We start from the raw sequence: 23,002 nt of genomic DNA on the forward strand, positions 1-23,002 counted from the left end.
TACTGTGTCATGGGGATAGAGTTTCAGTTTTGCAATGTGAAGAGAGTCCCAGAGATGGATGGTGGGAAGGGCTGCACAAGACCGTGAATATTCTGAAGACTAATGAACTCTATACTTACAAATGAAGATGCTAAATTAAAAAAAAAATTTTTTTTTTTTAGGTATTTATTTGTCAGAGAGAGAGAGTGCACAAGCAGGGGGAGTGGGAGAGGGAGAAGCAGGCTTCCCGCTGAGCAAGGAGTCGGATGCGGGGCTCGATCCCAGGACCTGATCATGACCTGAGCTAAAGGCAGACGCTTAACTGACAGAGCCACCCAGGTGTCCCGAGATGGTAAATTTTATATTTTACCACAATAAAAATTTTAAAAAATAAAAACAGGTACATGATTAATTCATAAGATGTACAGTAAAAGGATGCCACCACCCAAAAGCTAATTGGTAGAACGCACAGATGATTTATAATATACCCGCACTGTGGAATACCATACAGCAATGAGGTACGATTGGCAACAAGGCATGCAACTTCACAAACACAAGGGGTTGTTTTTTTAAGATGTACTTATTTATTTGGGGGGAGGAAGAAGGAGGAGAGGGAGAGAAAGTCTTAAGCAGACTCCACACTGAGCGCAGAGCCCGACGCAAGGCTCCATCTCACCATCCCGAGATCACGAGTCAAAACCAAGAGTCAGAGGCTTAACCGACTGTGCCCCCCAGGTGCCCTGCACAATGTTTATTTGTGTTTAATTAATTTTAATTTGTGTTTAATTAATGTTTAACAAGAGGAGGGAGCTGGGAAAAGGAACACGCTGTGTGCTCCTACAGACGTGACCGTCAAGAACGTGCGTGCGTGGGGGCTCCTGGGCCTGGCTGGTGAGCGGAAGGGGGCCAGCGGGGGCTTCTGGGGTTCTGGTCACATTCCGTGCTTTGAGGTAGGTGGTGTTTGGTTTGCGAAAATTTCACCAAGCTGAGCATTTTTCATCTCTGCACCCTCCTCATAGTATTCATGTTGCACTTCGATAAAACTTTTTTTTTTTAAGCAAACAAGCAAGAGAAAAGCGGGGGGCCAAGGGGCTTCTTCTTAGAAGCCCCATTCCTCCACGTCTGGGTCCTGAGGCTCCCATCTCCCGGGGCCTCTTTGGATCTAGGAGAGTGCCCGGTGCTTCTCCTCGGGCCTCAGCACCCCTTCCCTGGCGGCCCCAGGCACCCCGACGCCCGTGCCCTCACCTCCGTAGTCTTGAGGATGAGTAGCCCCTGCAGTGTGCTGTTGTTGATGGTGACCAGGACCCAGGCGTCCACAGCCACAGAGTTCACGGCGACGGTCCCGGAGCTGTTGACTCGGCCCGGGACCCCCAGGGCCTGGAGGGGTTCAAAGAGACACGAAAGCAGGGCTCTTGACCAGGACAGGGTTCAAAGTGGGCATCAGGGGTCCCATGGCCTCTCCCTTGAACCGTCCACCCAATGGGGCATGAATGTCTTTCTAGGAGAGGGTTTGTGACTTCGATCACGCTCTCAAAGTGCCCGAGGGCCCCCTGTCGGTAGCTCTGCGCTATTTGCTGAACTTCCCCCTCCTGCCTCCCCGCCCTCCCCGAATCCCCAGGGATCCGATTTTGGCAGCCAGGAGAACCCGGTCTTGTGAACCAACCTGCCCAAGAGTTTCGAAACCAGGGGAGCTGGAAATCCTCCCCCTTCCCCTCTCTCCCCCTCCCCGGGCAAACCCAGACATCTGCTCCCAACACACAACACACAACAGGAACCCTCCAGAAAACTGACAGCAAGGCTGGTGCACAGAGCGTCTTTTGGCTCCTCACCTTAGCACCCTGCTCCCCCACCCCCTCTCTCAAACCCCCATACCCAAACTTCCAGTCCTCTCGCTCAGCCTCTACAAAGGATTCTGAATCTGAGTGCCCTCCCACCTCATGTGCTTTTCATAAAACAGGAGTCAGCGAACGATGGCCCACGGGCCACATCCAGCCCACTACTTGCTGTTATAAATAAAGCTTTATTGGAACACAGTCACACCCATTTGTGTATCTATTGTTTATATGGCTATAACCACAGGGCTGAGTAGTTACAACAGAGGCTGCACAATCTGCAAAGCTGAAGATATTTGCTCTCTGGACTTTTAGAGAAAGGGATTGCTGACCCTGGTCCTAGCAAACACCCTTGCCTCTCTGGCTCTGCCCCAGGGCCTTTGCACTGGCCCTGCCTAGAAGACTCTTTCCCTAGACTTCCACACGGCTCCTCCTTCCTCTCCTTCAAGTCTCTGCTCAAATGTCATCTTGTCTTTAGGGCCAATCTTGACCGACTTACAAAAATTGCAGTATCTGTCCTGTCGTTCATCCCCCATTCCCACTTTCCGCCTCCCCGTAGTCCTTATCACTAGGTAATAGAGTCTGCCCTTGGCTGATGTATGCCAGGGATTGCATGTCTCCCCCAGGCAGGCATTTGCCTCTGCTTGGTTCATGGATGTATTTCCAGGGCACCAGGTGGGCTCAATAAGTATTTGACAAGTCCCTTCCTCTGGGGTTCAGTCAATCCCCCTTGTTTCCCCAGTGGTCGAAAAAAAGGTCCCTGCCCTGCCCCCTGGAGACCCTGAGGCCCACTCCCCCCACACCGAAGCACCGCCTACCTGCAGGGCCTCACAGGAGCTCTGGGCGAGCACCTGCCACTGTAGCCCACGGTCCAGGTGCAGCTCACCACTGCCCTGCAGCTCACAGGCCCCCACCTGTAGCTCCAGACCCAGCCGGTGCCCGGCCTCCCACCCAAGCTGGACGGTCAGCAAGGCCTCTGGGGGGACGGTCTGCAGTGCCGGCAGCGCGTGACTTAGCTTCACTCGGAGTGTGGCCTCGGACTGGTGCACGGCCGCCGCCAAGGTCAGGGAGGCGGTCTGGCCAGCCCATGCGAGGGCCCCGGACACCTCTGCTTCCCCACCTTCGGTCTTCAGGGAGCCACTGAGCTCTGTCCCTGCTGGGAGGCCCAGGCCCTGCCAGACCAGAGGGGGATCAGAGAGAGAGAGGTCTCAAGTCAGGAGCGAACCCGATTCTCTATCTGCCACCCTCTAATCCCTCCAGCCCCCAGCCCCCCAATCTGTGCTTCCCTTGTTCCCCCCACCCCACGCAGATAACAACAAAACAGTAGTAAACACAAAACACAACTATCCAGTGTAGAGACTCAGTACCCACACAGCCTCATGCTAAGTGCTCTGCAGGAACCACCTCTCTTCAGCCCGTGCCCAGCTCTGAGTTGGGTAGTCACTGTCCCCATGTGACAGATGGGGATACTGAGGCTCAAAGAGGCAAAGCGAATGCCCAGGGTACCAGGGGGTACCAGCAGAGCTGAGGTCTGTACCTGATCCATCTGTGCCTCTGATCTAGGCCATCCAATAGGATAGTCGCTAATGACATGGGGCTGTTTCCATTTAAATTAAAAGGAAGTAAAAGGAGAAACTCAGTTTCTCGGTTGCACCGTGCTCCGTAGCTACCTGTGGTTACTGGCTACTGCCCTGGATGCAAAGGAAGAACTTTTCCTTCATCCTAGAGTTCGAGTCGGTGGGCCTCCCATGATGCTTTACGCTCTCATGGCTCAGTCATGTGATTTAATGGTGACAGAGCATCTGTGAGTGCTCGGGGATGCCAAGGGGACCAGACCCCATCCCTACCCCCAGGAAGCTCCACCAGGAGGGGAGAGACAAGGGGACAGGCAGGGTGGGCTGTCCCCCTCAGAAGAGGACGCCAGTCCTGTCTGACTCAGTGTCCCCCTTTCTTGAGACTTGGGTTCCCCTCCCCCAAACATCACAGGACATTTCTCAGACCATCTCTTGGCCTAGATAAAGCCCAGGCTGTGGTTTCATAACCAACACGTGCCTGTCCCCACCCTCAGCAGAGGAGAGTGCCCCTCACTGCGTTTCTGCCCTCAGAATTTCCCTGAAAAGACAAATTCATAAATGCCAAGTCTGTGGTCCTTCTGTTGCACAGCGCTGAGTGACCCTTATCTCTCTCGGCCTCAATTTTCCCATCCGCCAAACGGGACTACGAGACTAGAGAGGAACCAAGGGTTGGAGAAAGGATTTGGGAAATAGCGGCTGGGGTCTCGGGAAGCACCTGGAGGAGGGAGCCAGCCAGGCTCAGCCGCACACTGGCAGGGGCTCTGGAAGCCCCTCCGGCTGCCCCGTTGGCTGCCATACCCACCTCCAGCAGAGGGCAGCCGGGCTCGGTGGCCAGTGTCCATGCGCTCTGGTGCCCAGTGCGGTGATCCAGCGTCCCCTGCAGCTGGCATGGCCCCAGCTGGACGGCCAGGGAGCTGCGGGCGGCAGGGCGGGGCCGGACAGCCAGGCTGATGGCGCTGCTGGGTGGCAGGCCCAGGCGGCCCAGCAGGGGCAGGGAGTGGCCCAGGCGCCCGACGACCGAGGTCTGGGACCCACAGGTGCGGGCCAGCTGCAGGTGGGCATCCCCATGGTCGCTGTGGAGGCCCGTGGCCAGACTGACCTCGCAGGGGCCCCAGCTCAGGCTGCCCTCGGAGTGCAGGGCCTGCGGGATGCCCGTCACCTGGAATATGGAGAAGTGGCTGGATTTAAGGGCAGCTTCAGATCCAAGGTCGGGGAGCTGGGCACAGGCCTCGCTGGGAAGAGGGTGGTGTCACCCTATGGCCTCAAGTCCACTGGCACCTCCCTCTGCGAAGTGGCCGATACCCTGGGTACCCCATTGACCATGGTGGGCTCCGGTTCTGGCTCCAACACTGACTCTGTCTTTCTGAACCTGCAACCTCAGTTTACCCATCTGGGAAATGGGGGTTATCATAGCAACCTGTCACCGGGAGATGTCAATGAGCTAATACTTGGGACTTGCTGGCCAGAGCCAGGCACCCAGAAAGCATCGGCTACTGGAAATTCAGCATCGATATCAATGATCGTTGGCTGGAGGGCAGAGAGCCTAAGTAACTTGTCCCACAGGGGCTGACGACATGCCCCGCATGGAAGCACCGACCCAAGATGGGAACGAGAGGGGAGTGACGGGGTTAATTCCGCTCTGATCTCCCAGCTTCTCTGGGCCCCAGACCCCGGGACTAGGGACACAAGCAGCCCCTTCCTGGCAGGGGTGAGGATTTGGGCAGCATGTCTGAGAAGCCTCAGCACACAGTGCTCACAAAAGTCAGCTGTTACTTCTTAATGTTCTCCTGATTACTCCCAGACCCTGAATCCTAGGGGCAGGATTATTAGCAAGATCAGGAGAAAAGAATCAACTTGAGCCCCAGAAAGGAAGACAACCTGGGTGCCCCTTTGTGAAAAGGGAGAAAATTAAGTTCGGGTTCCATTTTTGGCTCAAAGCTTTGTAGTCGATGCATCCCCCAAAGTCAGGATGGAAGTTTCTCATGCTGAGTGCAGATCTGGGTATACAGTAAGAAGTTAATAATATAGAGGGGGGCGGGAGCCCTGCCAGGCCCCTGCACTTCTGGGTGGGGTGGGGGCTTACCTCCAGCAGAGGACAGCGATTCACCAGGGACAGGGTCCAGTTGGTGTGAGTGGTGTTGGCCTCAGCACCGATATCCCCACGAGCGGTCAGGGTGCACTGGCCCAGGGCCACCTCCAGCCCGGCCCTGGGGGGTTCGTGTCCCCCCACAGACAGCTGGATGTGGTTGTCGGGGGCAACCCCCAGAGCCTGAAGGGGAGGCCATGCATGCTGGAGGCTGGCATCCAGATGGGTATGGCGGTGGCCGCGGGCTGTGTGGATGTGGGCCCGTGCGAACGTGTCCCCAGAAGATACCTGAGCTGCCAGGCTGGCCGTGCAGGTGTGGACCAGGAGGGAGCCATTCAAGGACAACACAGCCAGATTCTGCCCCCGGGGAAAGCCCCAGTGAGGCCAAGCAGGTGTCCCTACAACACCCCACCAAGGAGTGGTTCGCCCTCTACCTGGCCTGGGTGGTCAAGGGAACCCCCAACTGCTGGGCCACCCACAAACCCAGTGAACAAGGTCTAGTCCCGCGCATGTGCTTTCTCTGAAGAGCTGAAAATGGCCACAAGTCACGTGTCCTCTCAGAGCATTTCAGGGTCCCTGATGTCCCCCTCCCCATAGGCCTGGATGTTGCTGAGCTGCTCTAGAACTGAGGAATGCCTTGATTTCTAGCTCTTTCCCAGAATTCCAGACCACAGCTGTCTGAGGGAAGGGCTATCCATTCACCGCTCCCAACCCTTCTCCAGTTACTCTTTCTAGCAACCCCCAGGAGAGCTTGGAGCTACCTACGCTGGACCACCATCTGCCTCCACTGTCCCGCCTATGACAGAGACCCATGTACCTCGAGAGGCTGCCTGGCGAAGTCCCCCCAGCAGAGCCCTGACAGCTGGGCAGGCCAGGCGTCTCCAGCACAGCCGACCTGCGGAGACCAGCAGGGCGGGTAGGGGGACATGCTGACGGCCGCTGTGGGGAAGATAGCAATGGCAGGCCTCCTCCCCCAGCCTAGAGCCCAGATGGAGCACACACATCCGGCTCTACCCCATCTCCCTTTGTGGAAGCCTCCCCGGGGAAGATAACCCCCCAAAGAGAAGTCCAGAAGCCCGAGCGCTAACCCACAGCACCCTCATCAAACCGAGGGAACCAGAGCTCATGTCCTCAGGGGGCCTGCGTGTGCCAGGTTCTAACTGGTTCTAGGAACTGTTAGCAGTCGCTTTTTGCTGATTAGGACACGGAAGCACAGGAAGAGGAAGCACCTTGCCCAAAGTCACGCAACCGGTCAGTGAGAACGTAGCGTGGCTACAGCGCGGGGCGCCCGAATCGCTCGCCCCACCTCCCACACCCTGCGGATGGTGTGGCCGGCCGAGCGCCAGCACCCAGGGGGCTTCCTGCTTTTCATTCTTGAGGCTAATGCAAGAGTCATCTGCGCCCGCCGCTCCTTCTGCAGTGTTGGAAGTTCCTCCAGGGGAGGTACCCAGAGGACGAGCGGACGGCCAGGGTGTGGGCAGTTGTAACTTTACTAGATGCGGGGCTGAGCTGACAGGACAGTGGAGAAGACAAGTGGACAGAAGAGGACAAGATACCGGCGGGGTGGCAAGGACGGAAGGGACGGGGACGGAAGGGAGAGTGGGAAGATGGGGGCTCGGGGGCGGGGCCAATGCGGCAGGGGAGGGGCCAGGCTGGGGGGGAGGGGTCAAGCCGGGTGGGAGGGGCCGGGGGCAGGGGCGCAGTAGCAGGAGCCGCTGGGTGGGGTGACCCCCTCCCGCGAAGTTGGAGAGACAGAGGCAGCTGGGGTGCACTCACGGGGTGGGTCACTCACCCTGAGCCGCGCGGGCACGGTGCCCAGCAGTGCCGAGAGGCCGTGGTGCAGCTCCAGGGCTAGCCCGTGGTGGCCGCGCTGTCGCCTCGCCTCCAGGGCCACGCGGAGCTGCTCGCTGTCCACGCTCGCCGTCAGCCCGGCCGCCACGCGGTGTCCCGTGCTCTGGGCAGAAGCGAAGCTGTGGGTGTCCCTCGGACCCGCTACTCCCCCCCCCGCCCCGCCCCGGGGCCCCGTGCCCAGCCCCCCACCCACCCCCGTACCTGGAAGTGACCTTGGCCGTCCACGGAGAAGGGGAGGCCCCAGCGCCCGAGGCTGGGCATCGTGTGGGCCAGGCTGGCGCGGAGCCTGCTGCCCGGGGCGCCGGGGGCCGGGCCGTCCAGGCCGAGGGCAGCGTCCAGCTGACCCCACGCACTCCGCAGTGCCAGGCTTGCGGAGAGGTTGGAAGCCCCGTGGGTGTGTGACAAGAGCATCTCTGCCTCCGAGGGGAGTCCTGGGGGCAAAGGGAACCACGGAGATGGCTGAGCCCAGTCTGCACTCCACGGGAGCCCTAAGCCGGCAGAGGGTGGGCAGCTGTGAGCCCACCTTCTCTCTGCAGGGTCTGCAGGCCTCGAGGCAAACTCCAGCCTCTCAGGTCCCACTTCCCCCAATATACCTGAGCAAAGCATATGAAAGGGTCAACATGAAACCATTTCCGATCCTCAGCAGCGATGATTTCGCCGGGTACCACACTCAACGAGTGAGAAGGTCAGGTGTCCCCTTCGCATTTCTAAGCCCCCCAGGGACAGGGACTGGCTCTCACGGAGCAGGAGGGGAATGGGGCGGGGGGGGGGGGTCTTATCTTTCGCTCTCCCCTAGCTGCTGCTCCTTTGGGCCCCGCCAGGCCTTACTGAAATGTCCCCAAGAAGCTGGGGGTGTCCTGTTTCCTATCTGTGAGCAGGAGCATATCCTGGAGGCCCCACTAGACCAGCTTCCAAGACTGAGAAGTAAGTTGGAGGGGAGATGCTGTGGTGGGGGGCCCTGGGGGAGGGGGTGGCAGCAGGGGCTCTCTGCCACTGGGTTTGGAAGCATGTCAATACTCAGGAACTACGACTATCTCTGTATTGTGTGTTCTGGATGAATAACAGACACCAGCAGGGGAAGGAAACAGAGCTGGAAGGTGGATCTGGGGGCTGGAGGCTCCTCTCTCTCCCCCCTCCCTTGGCTTCAGGAACTGAGAGCCCTTGGGGAGGAAGGCATGCAGCCCTGTTCGCCCCTCCTACCTGCCTCACTCAAGGTGCTGATGTTGTGGCTCAGGCTGCCTGAGAGCTGGCCACGCCCAGGGCCCCAGGTGCAGACCCCGCCCAGAGCCAGGCTTGCCAAGTGGGCTCGGAGGTGGGCCTGGCCCCCGAGGCTCCCCGGCCGGGCCTGCAGTCGCCCTCTCAGCAAAAGCTCTCTTGGCAAGGCCTGGCTGCTCTTCTGGGGGAGGATGCCCGTCACACTGTGCACGCTGGTGCTGTTCCCTGCCTTCTCATGCTTGTCCCGCAGGAGGAAGCCCAGCACAGCTGAGTCAGCAGTGATCCTGACGGTTCCTGCAGAGGATGGCAGAGAAGGCGTCCAGAGCAGGGGGTCAGCCCAGGGGACGGGCTTGCTCTGGGCAGGAGGGAAAAGGATCCTGGGGTAGGAAGCTCCTAGATCCGTGATGTAATTCTAACTCTTGTCAGGGGGTGGGGCACATCTGGGAAATGGACCAAATTAAACCAGCTCCCTTCCGGGATGCTCTGAGGACTGAAAGCTAATTCACAAACAAAAGGGCTTGGAGGGGGCAGTGGGGGAAGCAGCATGCCTAACAAGAGGTGTCAGTTAATACCGGTGCTCAATTCCTGCTCAAGAGAGTCACAGACCATAGTGATAGAATGGCCCCGTTATACAGATAACAAAACTGAAACCCAGGAAGACTTGAGGGATCCAACCGTAATTCTAGGGACAGAAAAATTGCTCAGAGGTCTCATCCATCCAGAGAAGAAGAAGATTCTACACATTTGGGCGAATCCATGCCCATATGTAACTCATGCAATAGGGAAATTCTTGCTCTTATCAGAACCATTTCAATCTCCTGCCCCGACCAGTTTCTTTCAGAGCCTCGGTGTGGTCCAACTGCCCTTATACCTCCCCTCCTATCATTCAAAGTTGGACTCATGGGTTACCACCTTCATGAAGGAGGCCCTTGTGCACCCCTGGGCTGCTTTAAACCCCCTTGTTCTGTGCTTCCAGACAAAGAACTCATGCAAATCTCAATCACAGAGTACAGAGCACTTTCCACACCGACAGAGTTTCTCGCAGAATCTTAAGATCATCTTTTTACAAATTCCTTACATTGTAGGGCCCTATGTCACCATATCCTCTAAGATACTAACCAGTCAGTCATGGATAACCAGAGTAAGATTTCACTAGACTATTAAGAAGCAAAAGTGATGGGGTGTCTGCCTTTGGCTCAGGTCATGATCCCAAGGTCCTGGGATCGAGCCCCGTATCGGGCTCCCTGCTCTGCGGGAAGCCTGTTTCTCCCTCTCCCACTCCCCCTGCTTGTGTTCCCTCTCTCACTGTGTCTCTCTCTGTCAAATAAATAAATATTTTTTTTTAGAAAAGAAGTGAAAATGAAATATTGTTGGATGGGACAACATAGAGTCCAGGAATAGACCCACACACATGGTTGGTTGATATTTGACAAAGGTACAAAGATAATTCAGCAGAGAAAGGATGGTCTTTGTAACAAATGTGCTGAAATGATTGAAAATCCACAAGTAAAAAAATGAACTTGATCTTTACCCGATCATACACCCAAATTAATTCAAAATTAACCACAAGCCCAATTTAAAAACCTAAAACCATAAAACTTCCAAGATGTGGCCTCAGATTTAGTAGAGATGTCTTATATGATGGCAAAAGCATTATTCACTAAAAAAATAATCAATTGAACTTGATCAAAATTTCAAACCTCCGCTGTTCAAAAGACTCCAGTGAAAGAATATAAAGCCACAGACTGGGAGAAGGTATTTTCAAAACACACATCTTACACAGGACTTGTATAAATAATTCCCAAATTCAGTCTGGGAATTCAAGAAAACAACTCAATTTTTTAAGTGGGGAAATGTTTGAAGAGACACTTTGCTCACGAAAATTTAAAAGTAGCATATAAGCCTTTGAAAAGATGTTCAACATAATTAGTCCTGAGGAAAACACAAATTTAAACCAAAATGGGATTCAATTTTAAATCACAACTGAAAACCCCGAAATCAAAAATCGACAACACCAATTGCTAACAAGGATGCAGTGCGACAAGGATTCTCACCACACTGGCGGGAATGTGAAATGGTACAGCCCCTCTGGAAATAATCTGGCAGTTTCCTATAGATTTCAACATATATTTGCTGTACAATCCCGCAATCCTGCTCCTAGGTATTTACTCAAGAGAAATGAAACCATACAGTCCCACAAAAACCTGTAGGCCAATCATCATAGCAGCTTTATTCCTAACTGAAAAATACTGAAAACCACCCAAATGTCCTTCAACCGTGAATGGATAATTTGCAGTATCTCCACACCACGGAATACTACTCAGCAATAAAAAGGAATAAACTCTGGATATGTGTCACAACTTGGAGGCGTGTCGACCACATTATGTTGGGCAAAAGATACCACACTCAAAAGTTTACATACCGTATGTTCCCATTGATGTCACGTTATAGAAAAGCCAAAACTATGGGGATGGACAACAGCTCAGTGGTTGCCAGGGATGAGGGTGGGAGAGAGACTGACTACAATGGGTGGCAAGAAGAGACTTTAGGGAGAGATGATACAGATGGAACTGTTATCAAGACCGTGTTGGTAGCTACACAACTGTACGAGTTTATCAGAACGTAAAGGGTTTTTTCCTGTATGTAAGTTACACTCCAAGAAATGATACCTCAATCATTGCCTTCAAAAATGAAGTAATATGTGTTAAGTGTTAAAGGATGAAAGAGAGACCATCAGTGTACCTCAAAGTAAAGTTGACAAGAAGAGTTTTCTGTGACATTTTTTTTATTTGAATGGGCTTAAATTTTTTTTTTTTTTAGAGTTTTTATTTTTTATTTGACAGAGAGAAAGAGAGTACAGCAGGGGGTAGTGGCAGGCAGAGGGAGAGGGAAAAGCAGGCTCCCTGCTCGTGTGGCTTGATCCCACAACCCCGGGATCATGACCTGAGCCAAAGGCAGATGCTTAACCATCTGAGCCACCCAGGCGCCCCAGGTTTAATTTTTTCAAACCTTTGTTATTTTATCATGAAATGTGGTTTGGGCACATTTTAGCCAATTTGGGAGTAGGAGGGTTGGTGCTGATGTTACTACCAGACCAGAGAATGGCATCCACCTCTTGGGGGAAGAGCAGAGTCTTTAGGTTCTGAAACACTGGGCCCTGGACAGATGTCCAGCTAGGGTGCTGGGGTCAAGGATGCATGCGCAAAGGGTCCCTTTTTGTGTAATCCTGGCTTTGGGAACATTGTTAATGTTTCACATAATCAAAAAACAAATACATAAAATCAGTAAGGATAGGGGAAAACCTAAAAATGGAATACAAACAGAAACCATTGAACCCAACTGCACTTCAAATGATTAACAGAATCACATGGGAGTGGGTAGGGGGATTAATCCTAACGAACTTTTGAACACAGTGTTTAGATTTATGCCTTCAACAACTACTTGGATGAATCTCAACCACATTACATTCAGGCCAAAGACAAAAGGAACTCTAATCAAATATTGAATTCTAGTTAATAAAGTTTACTTTCATACAGGTATAGGTCAGTAACTCTGAAACTACTTTCTATATATTCTTGGGCTGAACAAATAAGTAAACATGTTATGGATAATCGGAGTCAGGTTTCTTTCTGTTGGAGAAGGGAATAAAAAATATGAAAATGGAAAACAGTGAGAATGAGCTTTTTGAGGATAGACTGAAATTGAGGACATCAGTGTGAACTAATGGTTTTAAACTTATCTATCGGTAGACAGATATAGAAATGTGTGTGTGTGTGTGTGTGTGTGTGTGTGTGTGTAAGTTTCCATTTTCTAGATCCATCCATTGAGAAGGCCCGGGACTGATAGTGCAGTAGGAATAAACATACCTAGCACCCAGATCTTAGTTTCTACATACTATTTTGCACTGAAAGGAACCAAGGATCCTTGAGAAATGGATTATTTCATGTCACAGAAAATATGAAATGAGACTGAAACATCTTTTTGGTCATAAAGGAAGGAAGTGGTCAGAGAATATAGAAACATGTCAAAAAGACATGGGAAGAGTTCCATTTCTGTTAATGGTGGGGGAGCTTAACTGGACGAATGCTCCCAAGATGGTCACTGTAAATTCTAGGCAAAATTAATAAACAGCTATCTGCAGTGACAGGAGAGTGACCACAAATAGGCAGACCTGGAATGGAGTTAACACTTGGAGGAAATGACCAGAGCTAAATGATTTGCATGTGTTTACTCTTTTTTGGTGCCACGAAGGTGGACAACATTCGGACAGCAATCTGCAGTCCAACTGATTCAAGAGTCTGAGAACAGAGTTCAAAGTAACAACAACAAATGGAAAGTAAAGTGGGGAATTCTGGAGAAAGACACCCAGGGGAAACCCTAAATTCTACTTATAAACTCTGTTCAAATTTTTGCTGATCCCTGAACTTCACAAGGGTGGAACAGACTCCAAGCAGTCCAGCAAAAATAACAGAACTGAACTGATTTCAGCTGCATCCTCCCAGAGAAGAGAGAGTTTGGACTCTGAGCCTAGCTGCCAGCCAAAATAAGGAAAAAAAAAAAAAAAACCAGCAAACAAACAGAAACACTGTTTAGAGAAATAAAAAATAATTCAGAGTCTCTACATTATTCAAAATGTCCAGAATACAATCTCAAATTCCTAGACATACAAAGAAACAGGGCAAGGATTTTAGCAGATAAGGATTTTACAACAGTTCTTATAACTATGCTCAAGAAAATAAGGAAAATATTCTTGTATTGAATGAACAGATAGGAAATCCCGTCCTAAAATGCAAATCATTTTTGAAAAACCCTGATGGTACTCAGCGTCAGGGAAATACAAATCAAAACCACAATGAGATATCACCTCACACCTGTCAGAATGGCTAAAATTAACAAGTCAGGAAACAACAGATGTTGGCGAGGATGCAGAGAATGAGGAAACCTCTTACACTCTTGGTGGGAACGCAAGCTGGTGCAGTCACTCTGGAATACAGTATGGAGATTCCTCAAAAAGTTAAAAATAGAGCTACCCTATGGCCCAGAAATTGCACTACTAGGTATTTACCCCAAAGATACAAATGTAGTGACCTGTAAGGGTACGTGCACCCCAATGTTTATAGCAGCAATGTCCACAATAGGCAAACTATGGAAAGAGCCCCAAAGTCCATCAACAGATGAATGGATAAAGAAGATGTGGTATATATATACACACACACAATGGAATATTACTCATCCATCAAAAAAATGAAATCTTGCCATTTGCAATGAAAGAGATGGAACCAGAGGATATTATGCTAAGTGAAATAAGTCAGCCAGAGAAAGACAATTATTATATGATTGCACTGATATGTGGAATTTAAGAAACAAAACAGAGACACATAGGGGAAGGGAAGGAAAAATAAAACAAGATGAAATCAGAGAGGGAAACAAACCATTAGAGACTCTTAATCATAGGAAACAAACTGAGGGTTGCTGAAGGAATGCGGGATGTGGGTGATGGACATTAAGGAGGGCACTGGGTGTTATATAAGACTGATGAATCACTGAACTCTACCTCTGAAACTAATAATATACTATATGTTAATTAATTGAATTTAAATAAAGTTTAAAAAAAAAAAGAAAAACCCTGATGGAGAGTCTAGAACAAAAAATACAAAATCTGAGATTTAAAAAAAAAATGTATTGAACAGTCCAAAAATTTTTATTGGGTGGTATTTGGAGAAGACAGAAGAAAAAGTAAGCGAGCTGGAAGACAAATCAATAGACTTTTGAAGAAAGAAAAAGACAAAAAAACATCAAGGGAACTTCAGAGACCTGTGGAACAGTATCAAAAGTTCTAAAACTTATCAACTGGAAATCCCAAGGAGGAGAGGAAAGAGAAAATGGGACAGAAAAAATATCTCAAGAAATAATTTTCCCAAAGTGAAAATTTTCTAAATGTGTTAAGATATATGCACATACAAAATATCCTTTGAGAGTGAAGGCAAACGTAACATTTTCAGACAAATCAAAATGAAGGGGATTCACTGATAGTTAGCCTGCCTGCCAAGAAATGCTAAAGGTGGTTCTTTAAAATGACAGGAAATGATACCAGAAAAAAGTTTTGATCTTTAGGAAAGAAGGAAGAACATCAAAAATGATGAATATCTATGTAAAAATATAAAAGACCACTTTATTCCTCTTAACTGTTTTCAAATCAATATGACTAAAGCAAAAATTATTATATTGTATTGGAGGTTTATAGTGTATACAGATCTAACACAGAGGGCAACTATAGCAGAAAGGATGGGGGATGAAAGTCTAGGTTCATACAATTAATGTGAAATGCTTCAATACAAATGCTAAGTAGAACATTAAATGATATCAAGGAACAGAAGCTTAAGGAGCAATAGATAAATTAAAACTGAGTTCTAATTTTTTAATTGATCCAAAAGCAAGCAAGAAAAGAAGACTAGAGGAACAAAAAATATATGGGAAAACAGAAAATAGAAAAATAGATGTAAATCCAATTATATCTATAATTACATTAAACATCAATCAACTAGTATAATTAAAAGGCAGAGATTGTCAGACTAGACATAAAAGCAAAATCCAACTATATGTGGTCTACAAGAAATTTAAATATAAAGAAACATATGTTTAAAGAAAAAAGGTGGCAAAATACACACAGTGTAAATGCCAATAAAAAAGCAAGAGCAGGGGCGCCTGGGTGGCTCAGTCGTTAAGCGTCTGCCTTTGGCTCAGGTCGTGGTCCCAGGGTCCTGGGACTGAGCCCCGCATCGGGCTCCCTGCTCAGCGGGAAGGCTGCTTCTCCCTCTCCCACTCCCCCTGCTTGTGTTCCCTCTCTCACTGTGTCTCTCTCTGTCAAATAAATAAAATCTTAAAAAAAGCAAGAGCAGCTACATTAATATCAGACAAAACAGACTCCAAAGAGTCATATAAGACACAGCACATTTCACAATAAATGGGTTGATTCATCAAGAAAGTGTAAAAATCATAAATGCTCATATACCTAATACCAGCTTGTCAACATACATGAAGCAAAAATGGACAGAATAAAAGGAAGAAATAGAGACATCCACAATCACAGGTGGAGAGGTTAATACCCCTCTCTCATTAACTACTACAATTACAAGACAAAAAGAAAATTACTAAGGATATATATCAGGACAGCACAACCAAACACTTGACCTAACCGACCTTTATAGAACATTACACCCAACAACAGCAGAACACAAATTCTTTTTCAGTGCATAAGGTATGTTCACAGATAGACTATATACTGGCTTGTAAAACAAGTCACAACAAATTTTAAAAGACTGACCTTCTGACCACAATGAAAATAAATATCAAGAAGCTATCTAGGAAATTTTCAAATATTTGGAAATTAACCAATATACTCCTAAATAACCCATGGGTCAAAGAAGAAATCACAAGAGAAATCCAAAAATATTTCAAAATAAATGGAAATAACATGACATCAAAATTTGTGGGAAGCAGTTCACAGAACACTGAGAGGCAAATATACAGTTTTATATGCTTATATTAAGAAAGAGAAAAGGTCTAAAAATCAACGGCTTGAAGGTCCACCTTAATAAAGTAGAGTAAATCCAAATTAAGGGTAAGAAAGGAAATAACAGAGATAAGAGCTGGGATCAAAGAAATTGGAAAGAGACAACTAGAGAGAAAACAAAACCCAATGTTGGTTGACAAGATCAACAAAACTGATGAAATCCTAATTAGACCAAGGGAACAGAGAGAAGCACAAAGTAACAACTATCAGGAAGGAGAGCAGGCCAGCACTATAGTACCCACCTACATTAAAAGGATAATAACAGATATAATGAATAACTTTATGCCAATAAATTTGACAACTTAGTTGAAATGGACAAATACCCTGAAAAGTTTAACTTACGAACTTACACATGATGAAATAGAAAACCTCAATACCTCTATATCCACGCATGTTACAAAAAACTTTTCCACAAAGAGCACTCAAGGTGGTTTGCAGGTAGAGTCTATCAGACACTAAGGGAGCATGAACACCAATCTTACACAAACTCTTGGAAAATAAAAGAGAAGGAAATGCTCTTCAACCTGTTTTTTGAGGTCAGAATATTAAGGAAAAAATAAAAACTTAACAGGGGAGAAATCTGGCAGACACTATGTTAATCAAGTGATCAAAACTATTGTCACCAGGCGCCTGGGTGGCTCAGTTGGTTAAGCAACTGCCTTCGGCTCAGGTCATGATCCTGGAGTCCCGGGATTGAGTCCCGCATCAGGCTCCCCGCTCAGCAGGGAGTCTGCTTCTCCCTCTGACCCTCTTCCCTCTCGTGCTCTCTATCTCTACTCTCTCTCTCAAATAAATAAATAAAATCTTAAAAAAAAAAAAACTATTGTCACCAATACTGGGACGTACTGACCTTGGGTACCTCTGAATATGATGATGCCTTATTACTTTGGCTTCCTTGAAAGTAGTCATGAGGAAGCATGAGACCAACCCCCAAATAATGGATAGTCTACAAAATGACTACCCCGTATCCTTCAAAAATGTAAATATCATGAAAGGGAAAGAAATACTCTCAATTTTCTGATTTTGATAGCTGCACTGTAGAATGTAGGAAAATATCTTTTATTTTATTTTTAAAGCTTTTATTTCTTTATTTGACAGAGAGAGAGCATGAGCCAAGGGAGCGGCAGAGGGAGAGGGAGAAGCAGGCACCCCACTGAGTGGACAGCCAGACTCAAGGCTCGATCCCAGGACCCTGAGATCATGATCTGAGCTGAAGCCAGACACTTAAGCAACTGAGCCACCCAGGCACCCCGAGGGTTATCTTTATTTTTAAGAAATAAATACTGCACTATTTAGGGTGAAGAACTATCATGTCTGCAACTTAGTAAAACACAGTTCAGAAATAAATTGTATTTTTAAACACAAATAAAAATAGTACATACAGGGGCAGAGCAAGATGGCGGAGGAGTAGGAGACGTGGATTTCGTCTGGTCTCAGGAATTCAGCTGTATAGGGATCAAACCATTCTGAACACCTACAAACTCAACGGGAGATCGAAGATAAGAATAGTAACAACACTCTGAACAGAAAAGCGACCACTTTCTGGAAGGTAGGACCTGCGGAGAAGTGAATCCGAGGCGATATTCGGGAGGATAGACGGCGGGGGAGGGGGCCTCCGTCGGCCGCTTCTGGTGAGTGGTGGAGCCGCGGAGCACAAAATCGGAACTTTTAGAAGTCGGCTCCGCTGAGGGACGTCGCTCCAGTGGCTAAGCGGGGGGGTGGAACCCTCGCGGGACAGTGTGGTCTCAGGACCCTCGGGGTCACAGAAAAACTGGGGGTGCCTGAGTGCAGCAGAGCTCTCAGGTATCGGAGCAGGGAAGCCGGCTGCAGAGACGGAGCCGAGGCACGGGCTCTCAGCTTGGGGTGGCCATAGACTGTGATCCACGGCCCACTCGGGCCACTGCTCCTCCAGCAGGGACCCAACAAGTGGCAGAGCCGGGGAGACTCCCCTTCCTCCCCCGGGAGGAGCGGCGCGGGGGTGCACCGCAGGGATCTGCTGGGTTTGGAGACTCCACATGGGGTTGGGTGCCAGAGATAGAAACGCTGGGTCACAGGCCGGGTGAGCACGGAGTGCGGCCGGAGACTGGGGAGACGGGAGTGACTGCTTTTCTCTGGGGGCGCACTGAGGAGCGGGGGCCCCAAGTTCTCAGCTTCTCCAGGCAGAGATTGGGAGGCCACCATTTTCACCCTGGTCCTCCAAAGCTGTACGGAGAGCTTGCAGGGAACAAAAGCTCCTGAGAGCAAACTGGAGCAGCTTGCTTAGCCCGGACCGACAAGGGCGGGGCAATTCCGCCTCCGGCAAAGACATTTGGGAACCACGGCAACAGGCCCCTCCCCCAGAAGATCAGCGCAAACAGCCAGCAAGCCAAGACCAAGTTTACCGATCAAGGAGAACCGGAGAACTCCAGCACTAAGGGAATACTGCACATAGAATTCATGGCTTTTTTACCATAATTAATTAGTTTTTCAAAGTTAATTTTTTTAACTGTTTTTTTTTTAATTTTTCTTTTTCCCTTTTTCAAACAACATCTTATCAATCCCTTTTTAAAAAAAACATTTTTTATTTTTCATTTTTAGAGTCATATTTTTATCCCTTCATAGTAGTTACCCTTATTTTTGGCATATATATATATATATAAGTTGTTCTCTCTTTAACATTTTGAGATACAATTTCTTCTTTTTTTTTTAAGATTTTATTTATTTATTCATGAGAGAGAGAGAGAGAGAGAGAGAGGCAGAGGGAGAAGCAGGCTCCCAAGGAGCAGGGAGCCCGATGCGGGACTCGATCCCAGGACCCTGGGATCATGACCTGAGCTGAAGGCAGACGCTTAACCATCTGAGCCACCCAGGTGCCCGAGATACAATTTCTTCTAACAGATCAAAATATACCCTAAATCACTAGTGTATGGCTTTGTTCTATTCTCCTGCCTGATCACATTCTCTCCCTTTTTTTTTCTTTTTTTTCTTTTTTCTTTTTCTTTTTAAATCTTCTTCTTTCTTTTTAAAAACCAACTTCTTATCTTATCAATTCCTTTTATAAAATCTTTTATAATTTTCATCTTTACAGTCATCTGCCATCCCTTCATTGTATCAACCCTTATTTGTACATATATAAGTCTTTCTTCCTTTAAAATTTTAGCAGGTACTTTCTTCTAACAGACCAAAATATGCCCAAAAGCTAGTGTGTGGCACTGATCTATGCACTAGCCTGATCATATTTGATCATATTCTGCTTTTTTTTGTTTTGTTCTGTTTTTGTTTGTTTTTATCTTTTTCTTTTTCCTTTTTTTTTTTTTTCTCTTCTTTCTTTCCCTTTCTTGTCCCCTGGTTTCAGGTCTTTTCTGATTTGTATAGAGTATATTTGCTGGAGACATTGTTAACCTGTTAGCATTCTGTTCTCTCATTCATCTGTTCTCCTCTGGACAAAATGACAGGACGAAAAAATCACCTCAGCAAAAAGAACAGGAGGTAGTACCGTCTGCCAGGGACCTACTCAAAACTGACATTAGTATGATGTGGGACCTAGAGTTCAGAATCATGACTTTAAAGATACTAGCTGGGCTTGAAAAAAGGGTGGAGGGGCGCCTGGGTGGCTCAGTTGGTTAAGCGACTGCCTTCGGCTCAGGTCATGATCCTGGAGTCCCAGGATCGAGTCCCGCATCAGGCTCCCTGCTGAGCGGGGAGTCTGCTTCTCCCTCTGACCCTCTTCCCTCTCGTGCTCTCTATCTCTCATTCTCTCTCTCTCAAATAAATAAATAAAATCTTTAAAAAAATAAAAAAAAAAGGTGGAAGTTATTAGAGAAACCCTTTCTGGAGAAATAAAAGAACTAAAATCTAACCAAGTCGAAATCAAAAAGGCTATTAATGAGGTGCAATAAAAAATGGGGGCACTAACTGCTAGGATAAATGAGGCAGAAGAAAGAATCAGCAATATAGAAGACCAAATGATGGAAAATAAAGAGGCTGAGAAAAAGAGAGATAAACCACTACAGGATCACGAGGGCAGAATTCGAGAGATAAGCGATACGATAAGACGAAACAACATTAGAATAATTGGGATCCCAGAAGAAGAAGAAAGAGAGAGAGGGGCAGAAGGTATATTATAGGAGCAAATAATAGCGGAGAACTTCCCTAATGTGGGGAAGGAAACAGGCATCAAAATCCAGGAGGCACAGAGAACCCCTCTCAAAATCAATAAAAATAGGTCAACACCCCGACATCTAATAGTAAAACTTACGAGTCTCAGAGACAAAGAGAAAATCCTGAAAGCAGCTCGGGAGAAGAGATATGTAACCTACAATGGTAAAAACATTAGATTGGCAACAGACCTATCCACAGAGACCTGGCAGGCCAGAAAGGACTGGCATGATATCTTCAGAGCACTAAACGAGAAAAATATGCGGCCAAGAATACTATATCCAGCTAGGCTATCATTGAAAATAGAAGGAGAGATAAAAAGCTTCCAGGACAAACAAAAACTAAAGGAATTTGCAAACACAAAACCAGCCCTACAAGAAATATTGAAAGAGGTCCTCTAAGCAAAAAGAGAGCCTAAAAGCAGCATAGATCAGAAAGGAACACAGACAATATACAGTAACAGTCACCTTACAGGCAACACAATGGCACTAAATTCATACCTTTCAATAGTTACCCTGAATGTAAATGGGCTCAATGCCCCAATCAAAAGACACAGGCTATCAGAATGGATTAAAAAACAAGACCCATCAATATGCTGTCTGCAAGAGACTCATTTTAGACCCAAAGACACCCCCACATTGAAAGTGAGGGGGTGGAAAACCATTTACCATGCTAATGGACACCAAAAGAAAGCTAGGGTGGCAATCCCTGTATCAGACAAATTAGATTTTAAAACAAAGCCTGTAATAAGAGATGAAGAAGGACACTATATCATACTTAAAGGGTCTATCCAACAAGAAGATATAACAATTGTAAATATCTATGCCCCTAACGTGGGAGTAGCCAATTATATAAGGCAATTAATAACAAAAGCAAAGAAACACATTGACAACAATACAATAATACATCCCCCTGACTGAAATGGACAGATCAACTAAGCAAAAGATCAACAAGGAAATAAAGACTTTAAATGAAACGCTGGACCAAATGGACTTTATAGACATATTCAGAACGTTCCATCCCAAAGCAACAGAATACACATTCTTCTCTAGTGCCCATGGAACATTCTCCAGAATTGATCACATCCTAGGTCACAAATCAGGTCTCAACCGGTACCAAAAGATTGGGATTATTCCCTGCATATTTTCAGACCACAATGCTTTGAAACTAGAACTCAATCACAAGAGGAAAGTCGGAAAGAACTCAAATACATGGAGGCTAAAGAGCATCCTACTAAAGAATGAATGGGTCAACCAGGAAATTAAAGAAGAATTTAAAAAATTCATGGAAACCAATGAAAATGAAAACACAACTGTACAAAATCTTTGGGATGCAGCAAAGGCAGTCCTAAGAGGAAAGTATATAGCAATACAAGCCTTTCTCAAGAAACAAGAAAGGTCTCAAATACACAACCTAACCCTACACCTAAAGGAGCTGGAGAAAGAACAGCAAATAAAGCCTAAACTCAGCAGGAGAAGAGAAATAATAAAGATCAGAGCAGAAATCAATGAAATAGAAACCAAAAGAACAGTAGAACAGATCAACGAAACTAGGAGCTGGTTCTTTGAAAGAATTAACAAGATTGATAAACCCCTGGCCAGACTTATTAAAAAGAAAAGAGAAACGACCCAAATCAACAAAATCATGAATGAAAGAGGAGAGATCACAACCAACATCAAAGAAATACAAACAATTATAAGAACATATTATGAGCAACTCTATGCCAGCAAATTAGATAACCTGGAAGAAATGGGTGCATTCCTAGAGATGTATCAACTACCAAAATCGAACCAGGAAGAAATAGAAAACCTGAACAGACCTATAACCACTAAGGAAATGGAAGCAGTCATCAAAAATCTCCCAACAAACAAAAGCCCAGGGCCAGATGGCTTCCCAGGGGAATTCTATCAGACATTTAAAGAAGAATTAACACCTATTCTCCTGAAACTGTTCCAGAAAATAGAAATGGAAGGAAAACTTCCAAACTCATTTTATGAGGCCACCATTACCTTGATCCCAAAACCAAACAAAGACCCCATCAAAAAGGAGAATTACAGACCAATATCCTTGATGAACATGGATGCAAAAATTCTCACCAAAATACTAGCCAATAGGATCCAACAGTACATTAAAAGGATTATTCACCATGATCAAGTGGGATTTCTCCCTGGGCTGCAAGGCTGGTTCAACATCCGCAAATCAATCAACGTGATACCATACATTAACAAAAGAAAGAACAAGAATCATATGATCCTCTCAATAGATGCAGAAAAAGCATTTGACAAAGTACAGCATCCTTTCTTGATCAAAACTCTTCAGAGTATAGGGATAGAGGGTACATACCTCAATATCATAAAAGCCATCTATGAAAAACCTACAGCGAATATCATTCTCGATGGGGAAAAGCTGAGAGCTTTTCCCCTAAGGTCAGGAACGCGGCAGGGATGTCCACTCTCACCACTGCTATTCAACATAGTATTAGAAGTCCTAGCCACAGCAATCAGACAACAAAAAGAAATCAAAGGCATCCAAATCGGCAAAGAGGAAGTCAAACTCTCACTCTTTGCAGATGACATGATACTGTATGTGGAAAACCCAAAAGACTCCACCCCAAAACTGCTAGAACTCATACAGGAATTCAGTCAAGTAGCAAGCTATAAAATCAATGCACAGAAATCAGTGGCATTCCTATACACCAACAACAAGACAGAAGAGAGACAAATCAAGGAGTCGATCCCATTTACAATTGCACCCA

The 23,002-nt window shown here is 47.2% G+C and overlaps 1 protein-coding gene across 1 annotated transcript in view; it reads right to left on the reverse strand.

Annotated features, from left to right (window-relative positions):
- Positions 1-23,002, reverse strand: part of APOLTP (apolipoprotein lipid transfer particle homolog) — a 152,373-nt gene that overhangs the window by 47,137 nt on the left and 82,234 nt on the right. The window contains exons 39-42 of the mRNA XM_088017372.1: positions 8,523-8,831; positions 7,524-7,753; positions 7,264-7,425; positions 6,289-6,366 (exon numbers count right to left, since the gene is read on the reverse strand). Of these exons, the coding sequence (XP_087873498.1) occupies positions 6,289-6,366; positions 7,264-7,425; positions 7,524-7,753; positions 8,523-8,831 (779 nt within the window). The remainder of the gene's footprint in view (positions 1-6,288; positions 6,367-7,263; positions 7,426-7,523; positions 7,754-8,522; positions 8,832-23,002) is intronic.

The sequence above is a fragment of the Eumetopias jubatus genome, unplaced genomic scaffold (genome assembly GCF_037043125.1).
Source record: "Eumetopias jubatus isolate StellerSeaLion01/CBP00866 unplaced genomic scaffold, mEumJub1_p1.0 scaffold_12, whole genome shotgun sequence".
Classification (NCBI taxonomy): Eukaryota; Metazoa; Chordata; class Mammalia; order Carnivora; family Otariidae; genus Eumetopias; species Eumetopias jubatus.